This window comes from Perognathus longimembris, chromosome 8 (genome assembly GCF_023159225.1).
Source record: "Perognathus longimembris pacificus isolate PPM17 chromosome 8, ASM2315922v1, whole genome shotgun sequence".
In the NCBI taxonomy this organism is placed as follows: Eukaryota; Metazoa; Chordata; class Mammalia; order Rodentia; family Heteromyidae; genus Perognathus; species Perognathus longimembris.
The window spans coordinates 38283392-38294213 of record NC_063168.1 but is presented as its reverse complement, the minus strand read 5'-3'; the positions used below and the strand labels follow the sequence as shown (position 1 = coordinate 38294213).

Sequence of the window (10822 nt, the reverse complement as noted above, 5' to 3'; positions counted from 1 at the left end):
TATATGTTCTTGATACATTGTATATTGCATATATGTCAACCTGACCTAGACAAGGGATAGAAAAACAGGTTGTAAGATATCATAAGAAATGTACACACTGCCCTACTATGTAACTGCACCCTCTTTGCACAACACCTTGTAAAAAAATTTATGTCCAATTAATAAAAAAAATAATAAATAAATAAAAATAAGGTACAAAAAAAAAAGTTTCTGTACTAATGCTACAAAATATGTATTCTGGCTCAATGCACAGGACTGCTGAAAATGGCCAGGAAATGAGTGGAATATTCTAATGGTCCCAGTTAGATTCTTAAACAATCTGTGATTGGTTGGCTCACTCATGAAGGACTGGTACACACAGACTGCTTGCTAGCTTACTAATTCTCCTCTTATTCTTTCAAGAATATTTTTGAAGGTCAAAGGACATCTGAAAGTCAGCAAAACAAGACACTCAGATTATAGAGACTAATAAAGGAATAATTTGCAAATGGCTTAATCATGAGCATGTGATCACTTTTTTAAAAAAGTATGGGTCTATGAAAAGATAAAACTCAAATGTTCTTATATAACATGAGTTTTTTTTCTGCAGAAAAGGATTTGAGGACTGACATCTTTAAAATACTCATCTTCCATCTCAAATTGCTCTTTCTTTTATTCTTACTATATGATGTTTAAGATTTGATCAGTTAGGGTACTCCACAGTTTCATGGATATTTTAAGAGAACACCCTAAGAGTTATTTGTTTATTTTGGGAAAAATATTTTAAGGTGTGTATTAAAGGTTTTAAATTTGTTTTGCTGCTGAATGAGAACTGTTCTCAAAGCAAATATTCACTAAGATACCAGGGTGCTGTTTATTAGGATAGTACCCTTGACTTCCTAAGGCCTAACAAAAGCAAAGAGTCAGTTTAAAAAAAAAAAAATCACAACTCAAAATGCTAACGGTTTTCACATGGCAATCTCTGCTACAAGAATGCAAAAGACTACACATTTAAGTGGAATGATCTCTACCTATAAATTACACTCACATGACAAAACAAATCACCACATGCCATGGAAGACAGTAGAACAGGAGTAACTACAAAAAGCTGCTCACCAAGACTGCTTTATCAAAGGTTAGTAAATTAGCCATTTTGGGAGGTGGGGGTATGGCCTGGCTTCATGTTTAGGAAAAAAATATAATTAAAATATCTTTAAAGGACTATTTTAGATGTTTAAACTGAATTGGAAATGTAGCCAAATAAAGTATTTCTCTTCATCACAAAAGTTTCATACATTAAGGATTTACACAAATCCAGAGGTGGTAGAGGGAGGGTGGTTACATTTTGCCTGAACACTAATTTTTCTAAAAAGACTCTCCAAAATCTTGAGCAGAATTATCATACTCTGCAATAAAATGCTTCAGTTCTTCAACACACCGCTCACCTATTTCATGTAAATTCTGCCTCAGTGCAAACTGTATCGACTGTTCTAATGAAGGATCTTTTTCAATCAGCATTTTCACCACCATCCCGAAGGTTTCACAGTCTTGCCGGTAAAACTGTTCAATCTCTTTGGTTTTTGATGCTATTGCTTTAGAGTGTCTGTCTAGCTGACTGTCTTCAAATAATTCTATCCCATTGGTTGTGTTCGACTCAGGTTCCTCTGGCTGGTCAATGAATAATGCTGCAGCAGGTACCGTCTCAAACTCAGAAATTTCAGGCAAGTTACTCTCATCCGACTTCTCTAACTTTTCCGCAGCCCACTTGCTTGCAGCCTCAGCCAGTTCCTTTTCGGTTAACCTAGTGGGTTTGTCTAACACCTTTGATGAAGGAACTGCTGAAGAGCTTGAAGGTGAAGTGTCTCGTGATGTTTTCAAGGACTGAGCAGATCTCTCTTTACTTCTATGCTGAGACTGGTGGAATGAATACGGCTTGCTCCGTTCTGGAGAGTAGCCTCTGCTGCTGACACTGGAGCCAGATCTGCTGTGTGGAGAGTCCTTTCGACCTCCAGGTGACTCTCTGAAAAATGGAGGCTCCCTTTTATGGGGAGAACGGTCCCTCGAATAATGGGAAGAGTAGAAACTTTTTCTTCTAAAACCATCTCTTGTGTCCAGTTTCAAGAGGTTGCAATTCATGCTTAGTTCCAGTGCTGTGGGCCAGAGTTAAGGCTGAGAATCAGCAAGAGGATGATATGGTGGCTGGAGAATAGACAGGAAAGAAACAAAAACAAGGTGCTCTCCAAGGACACACCCCTAATCAGGCCTCTATTCTTAAGTGTGACTTTTATTAATAGTTGTCCTCTTGCTCCATGCTTAGTTGTTCCCTGCCCCTGCTGCCACTTCCTAACCCAAGTGTTGAGCACTCTGTAAAAAACCATGAGCACAGTCTCTAAGGTGACATTGTCCTTCACAATAGGAGCAGCAGGAGGAAGACATACTTTCATATTTTTTTGTGTGGTAGGGAGGACACCCTGGTTTAATAAGTAAATAATGCTTATTAACTTGTGGACATGGTATTGGGTAAATCAAATTTAATTCTAACTGCCCTCTACACACAATTGTGCTGTATACACTACAGGAAGCATCAAATATATTTGTTGGATGTCCAAAAAGACAGATAAATTAACCGTTGTGTAGGTTGTAATTCCAAAGACTATACTTTGAACACTCTAGAGTTGCAAAAGAATTAAAAACAAGTAAGGCCAGAACATTAGGGAATCTGATCATCAGAGTCCTGAAAAGCCCCTTATGATTAAGGGGCTTAATTAATATATTAATATTTAGTTGGGGTTGGCTCACTTCACTTAGTATGATTTTTTTCCAAGTCCTTCCATTTCCTTATGAATGGGACAATGTCATTCTTTCTGATAGAGACATAGAATTCCATTGTGTATATGTACCACATTTTTGTGATCCACTCATCTACTGAGGGGCATCTGGATTGGTTCCATATTTTAGCATTGTGCTGGTGGCTTTAGGTAGATGCCCAAAAGTGGGGCTGCTGGGTCGTAGGGTAGCTCTATATTTAGCCTTCTGAGGAAACTCCATACCGCTTTCCAAGTTTACCTTCACACCAAAAGTGTAGTAGGGTTCCCCTTCTGGCCACATCTCCACCAGCATCTGTTGTTATTCATTTTCCAGATAATGGCCATTCTTACTGGGATGAGGTGGAATGTCAGTGTTGTTTTGATTTGCATTTCTTTTATGGACAGTGATGTAGAGTACTTCATGTGTCTCTTCGCCATTCTCAATTCCTCTTCACATAAGTCTCTCTTTAGGTCTTTAGCCCATTTGTTGGGGTGGGGGGCAGTTGGTTCTTGAGGATTTGTTTTGGAGGAATTTAATGTTTTGAGTTCAACATATATTTTAGATATGAGGCCTTTGTCTGTTGTATGCCCTGTAAAGATCTTCCCCCAATCTGTGGGTTTTCTATGCAAGCTATGTCCTTTGCCATGCAGAAGCTCTGCAGTTTGATGCAGTCCCATTTGCCCAACCTTTCTTTGATTTGTTACATTTCTCGGCCTTTATTAAGGAAGTTTTGTCCTGTGCCAAGGAGCCCAAGTGTTTCTCCTATTCCTTCTTGTAATATTTTCAGGGTCTGATTTTACTTCAGGGTCTTTGATCCATTTGGAATTGACTTTGGTGCAGGAGATATAGAAGGATCTACTTTTAGTTTGTTACAGGTGTTGATCCAGTTTTGCCAGCACTATTTGTTGAAGAGGCTGTCTTTCTTCCATCCTATTTTCTTTTAGTTCCCTTATCAAAGATTAAGTAGCCATAGTTCTGCAGGTTCATTTCTGGGTCTTCAGTTGTGTTCCATTGGTCCTCAGGCCTGTTCCTGTGCCAATACCAAGATGTTTTTAGTACTACAGCTTTGTAATATAGCTTGAGTTTGGTATTGAAATTCCTATAAAACTGTTCTTTCTACTTAGGATTGTTTTTGCTATTAGGGTCTTTCATTGTTTCATATGAACTTCTGAATTGCTTCCTCTATTTCATTAAAGAATGGTGTTGGGATATTGATGGGTATTGCATTGAATTTGAAGATAGTCTTTGGAAATATTGCCATTTTCACAATGTTAATCCTCCCAATCCAAGAGCATGGGAGGTTTTTCCATGGAATTCTATGCCTCTATCAGAAAGAATGACACTGCCCCATTCATAAGGAAATGGAAGGACTTGGAAAAAAAAATCATACTAAGTGAAGTGAGCCAGACCCAAAGAAACATGGACTCCATGGTTACCCTCATAGGGAATAATTAGTACATGTTTAGGTTAGTCATATCATAAGATCAAAATAGCTCAATAGCTATGCCTGTACGAACACGTAAGATGATGCTGAGTGGAATGAATTCCACGTATGGAAACAAGTGGTATATCATTGCTGTAATTATTTTCAACATGCCATGTGAAACAGTAGCATTTTTTTTTCTTTCATATTCCCTTCCTGTGGTTTTACCCCTGCTATCACTGTATCTGATCTTAGGACCCTGGATACTGTATATACATATATTTGAACTAGCAAAGGGAAAGGAAATACTAAAATTGAGAAACAAAGGATAAAAAGACAAACGACTCCAAAAGCAATAGTTACTAAACCATTTGGTGTAAACAACTGTACAACTCATGGGGGAGAGGGAAAGAGGGAGGGGGTAGGCAGGGAAAATGAGGGAGGAGGTAACGAGTTGGATAAGAAATGTACTCAAACATATGAAACTGTGACCCCTCTGTACTTCACTTTGACAATAAAGAAAAAAAATATTTAATTGGGAAGATTTTGAGGAAGTCTGGAGTTAGGAGTGTTCATTGGAATGGGCCCGGATGGCCAAGGGGTAGATAGGCATGGGGAGACTTAAACCAATAGCTACTAGCCAATTGACACAAGGGATTTTAATACTTCTTTTTTTAATAATAATAACTACTTATTTATTGTCAAGTGTTGGGGATTATTATGGCCTGGGAAAGACTGCCCTTCCACCAGCCTTGGGATAATAGAAGCCCCTCCCACCTTTTGACCTCCACCCCTTGGGAGGTGAACACGTGTGTGCCACCATGATGGGATTGTCCCGCCCACAAAGGGAAGTTTCGTGAGGTCACTTGATGAACGTGACCCCTAGCCTATGACTGACCCTTTGGCCAGCCCCCTTTCTTTCCCGCCATTACTTCTATATAAGTGCCCTTCCATATTAAAGTCTTTGAGACGCATTCCACCACCGCAGCGTGTCCCTGATGCCTTCCTTTTCGCCTCCGCCCTCGGTAACATGTGGGGGGAACTGGGGGGAGGGGAAGCTTCAGCAACCCGTCCTCAACTTAGCGTTTGCCCATGTGAGCACGCCTTTGGCCTTCCGCTGGCGGAGGGCCAGGCTGGGTGCTCTTTCATAGAGTTTGTGGTTACCATTCTCCCCGTGGGGGGAGAAAGGGGGTGTCCAGAACCCCAACAGTCAAGGTGATGTACAGAGGGGTTACAGTTTCATACGTTAGGCCATGGGCACATTTCTTGTACTGTTTGTTACCTCCTCCCTCATTCCCACCTCTCCCTTCTCTTCTCCCCCCATGAGATGTTCAGTTGGTTCACACAAAATGGTTTTGCAAGTATTGCTTTTTGAGTCATTTGACTTTTTATCCTTTGTCTCTCGATTTTGATATTCCTTTTCACTTCCCTAGTTCTAATACCAGTATATACAGTTTCAGAGGAGATACATTGATAGTGTGGGGACAACCACAGGAAGGGATACAAGACGATCATCAACAAAAGAAGCTACGATTTCACATGGCAGGTTGAAAGTAATTACAACAGTGATATATCACTTGTTTCCATAACATGGAGTTCATTTCACTTAGCATTATCTTATGCATTCATAGGGGCATAGCTATTAGGCTCTTGTGATCCTCTGCTGTGACTAGCCTAAACCTGTGCTAATTATTCCCTATGAGGGAGACCATAGAGTCCATGTTTCTTTGGGTCTGGCTCACTTCACTTAGTAGCATTTTTTCCAAGTTCTTCCATTTCCTTATGAATAGGGCAATATCATTCTTTCTGATAGACGCATAAAATTACATTGTGCATGTGTACCACATTTTTCCTGATTCACTTGTCTACTGAGGGGCCTCTGGGTTGGTTCCATATTTTAGCTATGACAAATTGTGCTGCGATGAACTTTGTTGTGTTGGTGGCATTAGTGTGTTCTTGTTTGTGGTCTTTTGGGTAGATGCCCAAAAGTGGGGCTGCTAGGTAATAGAGGAGCTCTATGCTTAGCCTTCTTAGGAACCTCCAAAAGGCTTTCCAGAGGGCTTGAACAAGTTTACATTCCCACCAACAATGTAGTAGGGTTCTCTTTTGGCCACATCTACTCTAAAATTTCTTATTGTTAGTTTACTTGATAAAGGACATTCTTACTGGGTGAGATGGAATCTCAATGTTGTTTTGATTTGCATTTCTTTTATGGCCAGTGACACAGAGAACTTTTCCATATGTCTCTTGGCCATTCTCATTTCCTCATCAGAGAAGTTTCTTTTTAAGTCTTTAGCCCACTTGTTGAGGGGGATCTGTCTATCTTGTTAATTATTTTAAAGAACCAACTCTCGTTTTGCTGATTCTTTCAATGTTTTATTTTTTTTTAAACTCTAAATCATTTAATTTTGATTTGATTTTAATTATTTGCTTCCATCTATTGGCTTGGGGTTTGGTATGTTGTTCTCTTTTGAGGAGCTTAAGGTGCTTCTTTAAGTTGTTGAATTGCTGTTTCTCCAGTTTGTTAATGTAGGCACTCAGACATATAATTTTTCCTCTGAGTATTGCCTTTTCTGTGTCCCAAAGGAGCTGGTACTTTGTGTGCTTATCTTGGTTGAATTCCATAAACATTTGAATTTTTGTTCTAATTTCTTCAATGAACCACTGATGGTTCAGCAATGTGTTGTTCAGTCTCCATGAACTGCAGGATTTTCTGTGGTGGCTTTGTGAGTTGAGGTCTAATTTTATTCCATTGTGGTCTGAGAGAATGCAGGGAATGGTTTTGATACTTCTGGATCTGTACAGATTTTCTTTGTGCCCTAAGATGTGATCTATTTTGGAGAATGTTCCATGTGCTGCTGAAAAGAATGTGTATTCTGGTGTTGCTGGATGGAATATTCGGTAGATGTAGGTTAAGTTTAGTTGGTCTATGCAGTTGTTTAGTTCTGAGGTTTCTTTGCTCAGTTTTTGGTGTGTTGATCTGTCCAGAGGGGACATTGGAGTGTTAAAGTCTCCAACTATCAATGTGTTTGGTCTATGGGTGTATTTAGATTCAGTAGTGTTTGTTTGATGAAGTTGGGTGCTCCTGTATTTAGGGTCAAATATTTAGGATGGTTATATCCTCCTGTAGGAAAGACCCCTTTATTAGTACCTTCTTTGTCTCTTCTTACCATTTTTAATTTGAGGTCAATTTTATCTGATACTAGGATTGCAACTCCAGCCTGCTTAGGGGGCCATTTGCTTCATAGATTTTATTCTAGCCTTTCACTTTTAGAAGATGTTTGCTTCTGCTGAATAGATGTGTCTCTTGGAGGCAGCAGAAAGATGGATCTTGATTTTTGATCCAAGTTATGAGCCTATGTCATTTAATTGGAGAATTAAGTCCATTAATGTGGAGAGTTAGGATTGAGAGATGATCATTTGTTTCTTTCATTATAGCTATCTTGTTAAAAGCTGTGTCTTCCCAATTCTTGATCTAATATTCTAGTTTTCTATTTATGGTTCATTTCTCTGTCTGTATTTTGATCTTTATTATCTTCTATGTGTAGTACATCCTTGAGGATTTTCTGTAAAGCTGGTTTGGTGGAGATATATTGTTTCAGTTTTTCCTTACTGTGGAAGACTTTTATTGGACCTTCAGCTATGAATGAGAGTTTAGCTGGGTACAGTATTCTTGGTTGATAGTTTTTTTTCTTTAGGGTGTAGCATACCTCATTCCATGCTCTCCTTGCTTTCATGGTCTCTGCTGAGAAGTCTGGGGTAATTCTGATTGGTTTTTCTTTATATGTGATTACTTTCTTCTCCCTAGCAGCTTTAAGGATTCTTCCTTGGTATCTTTTGATCCTGTTTTCATCACAATGTGTTGGTGGAATGTCCTGTTCTGGTCTAGTCTGTTTGGGGTTCTGAATGCCTCTTGTATCTGGATAGGCCTATCCTTCTGGATGGTTGGGAAGTTCTCGGCTAATATTCTGTTAAATAAGTTGCCTATTCCATTGACTTCTTTCTCTAGGTTTTCCTCAATACCCATTAGCCTTCAATTGGACTTCCTGATTGTATCTTGGAGCTCCTGGAGTGATCTGTCTTGCAGATTGGATTGGTTTTGTATTGTTTTTTGTTCTTTCTCCATAGTTTCTAGGGAATCTTCAGTTGCTGAGATTTGATTCTCCACTTCAGCTAGTCTGCTCTGTAGGCTAGCTACTTGATTCCGAATTTCCCTTCCTTCTGACTGGTCTTTCTTGATGGCTTCCATGTCTTTGCTATAACTTTCTCTTTAGGTCCTGCATGGACTTCTTTACTTTATTAATTTGGTTCTGAGTGCTGTCTCTCAAATCTTTTAGCTGGGTAGCTATCTTTTCATTGGCCTCTCAAAGTTCATTTCTGTTTCTATTTGTTGAGTCCATGAAACCTCTATTAATTTTTGGTTCACCTCCTCATGCTCTAGAGTAGTTGTCTGAAGAGATTCAAACTTTTCATTTAACGTTTTTATCAGTAGACTTTGTAGAGCATTTTGAGTGTTCTCTTCCAGGTCTTTGATTGACTTCTCTGTTTCCTGCTTGTTTTGAGTGGGAGATGAGATTCCCTTGTTTTCCATCTTTCTTGTGCTTCTTCTGCCCATTTGGAGTGGAAATGCCAATATACAAGCACCTGTGAGCACCGTTTAAGACCCAAAGCAGACCTTACCAAGGACTGCTGTATAAATCTTAGGATTTCACCATTATATGTAGATACCTTCCCTTTCTTTTTTGTATATAAAAGCAAATTTGATGTCCCCAACAAATACAATTTTAATATAATTACCAACCCTTAGTCCTCTATTCAGCAGTTACTCACTTACCATTATAACCCTATGAGCAATTTTTGTTCTTATATTTAGTTATTTTTGGACTGGTGGGATTTCTCTATAAACCCCTTTGACTCACTTGGATTAAACAGGGATACCCTCTATCCGATAACCAGGGGTCAATTGAGTCTGGAGGTCCTGGAAGTAAATTTAGGAGGGTAAGTTAAGGATAGTGAAGAGAATAGAGTAAAATGAATGGGGGATGGCGATTTTGGTTTAGTTTCAGTGAAGTGGAAAGGTGGAGAAGAGTAGAATCAGTAGAAAGAATGAGGTTAAAATGATAGAGAATGGAGAGTAAACAGACAAGAGTAAAGTTGTTTGTCAAAGGAAAGTAATTTTAAAGAAAGAAAATGTGAAAAGGAAACAAAGAAAAAACACAGGAAAGCAAACACACTAAACAAAAAAATTATCAAAAATCCCAATAAAACAAACAAACAACAGAAAACAAATGATAACTCAAAAGTGAAAAATAAAACAGTTTAAAAGATGTTTTTAATAAAATGGAGTCTTCCTTGTTTGGGTGGGCTCTGTCCAGTCTCTGGTTTCCTTGTGATGGTCTACAGTCTATTATCCTGCTGCTTGGCTGGTTTGACTTGCTTTCAGCTTGCAGGGAGTGGATCTGCTCTGACCTTGCTCCCCTGTTAGTTAAATCCTGGGGCTCTGCAGCTTGCAGGTAGGACTTGGGTGTCCTCTGTAGTTGGAGGACACTGAACAGTCTGGGGAACCATGGCTCCTCTTGTCTGCTGTAGGGCTGCTGCCTTTAATGCTTGGCCTTGAATATTCTGTGGACTCAGCAGGGCTGGGCACCTCTGGTGTGGTTTACCTGGCTGACAGCTGCTTGCCCCAAGGGAGGTTCCTCCCTCCTTGGTGGGGTGACCTTCTTCTGGGCGGGGCTGGCTGTGGAATTCAGCTCAGTTTGCTGGTAGGAGTTGGGATTTGGGCGGCCTCTGTTAAGGGGCCATTTTTCTGTCTCAGGAACTGTTTACTCTCTCGTCTGTTCTGTGCTGCCAGTAACTGCTTGCCACTTTCAGTTTGATTTTAGAAATTCTAGGTGCTGGAGAGTTGGCAGCTATCATCGGTGGGGCAGGGTAGGGCAGGACGGGGTGGGGCAGGGCGGGAGACCTCTTGCAGAGTTTACCTGAGTCTGTGAGCCTCAGTCCAAGGAGAGATCCTCCCATTTGGGTGGGGGGACCTTCTCCTGTTTGGAGCTGGCTCTCACCATTCAGTTACTCTTGCCCTTTGCAAAGATGATCCCTTCATCCTCTCTTTCCCCTGGCCCACTTTAGTTCCAGTCTGCTCTGACTGTGTCCATGCCAGAGTCAGAGATGGTGATTTGCTCTGGCGGTTGGGGAAGGGCTTCCTTTCAGATGCTGCTCTGTGGGTCCAAGTGAAAATGTCTTTCTTGGGGTACTCATGCTTTCTCTGTGATTTCTGCCTGTCTATGCTCAGCCTGTGATCTGTGTCTGTCTGCTGCCGTCTGGAGGATTTCTTCCTGGTCGCTGCTGTATGCTTTAGGTGCTTGGAGTGCCAGGTGCTGTGCTGGCGCCAGCACCGGCATCGTGGCGGGACACCGCCTGGAGTTCAAATCTGTGTTTTCAGGCCAGCAAAGTCAGGTTTTTCTTTCTGGCCAGAATCCCTATACAGAATCCCTGTTATAACTTACTTGGTCTGTCTTTCTAGGAGTAAAAGTTTCTCTGGAGTGGTAAAACTGGGCTGTCTGAGGGATCTTAGCTAGGGCTCTGCTGCTCCTCTGCCATCTTCCTGGAAGTCTT

At 40.5% G+C, this 10822-nt stretch overlaps 1 protein-coding gene across 2 annotated transcripts; it reads right to left on the bottom strand.

Annotated features, from left to right (window-relative positions):
• Window positions 1-1321: 1321 nt before the first annotated feature.
• On the bottom strand, window positions 1322-2179 carry LOC125356424 (periphilin-1-like). Of its 2 annotated transcripts, XM_048352883.1 has the most exons (2): window positions 1801-2179; window positions 1322-1680 (listed from the first exon to the last, which is right to left on the bottom strand). In XM_048352883.1, exons 1-2 carry the CDS (start codon window positions 2113-2115, stop codon window positions 1345-1347), a joined length of 651 nt encoding a protein of 216 aa, XP_048208840.1. In that variant the 5' UTR covers window positions 2116-2179; the 3' UTR covers window positions 1322-1344. The 2 variants fall into 2 exon arrangements, with proteins under 2 accessions (XP_048208840.1, XP_048208839.1); XM_048352882.1 differs by having other exon boundaries at window positions 1322-2179.
• Between the last annotated feature and the right edge of the window lie 8643 nt (window positions 2180-10822).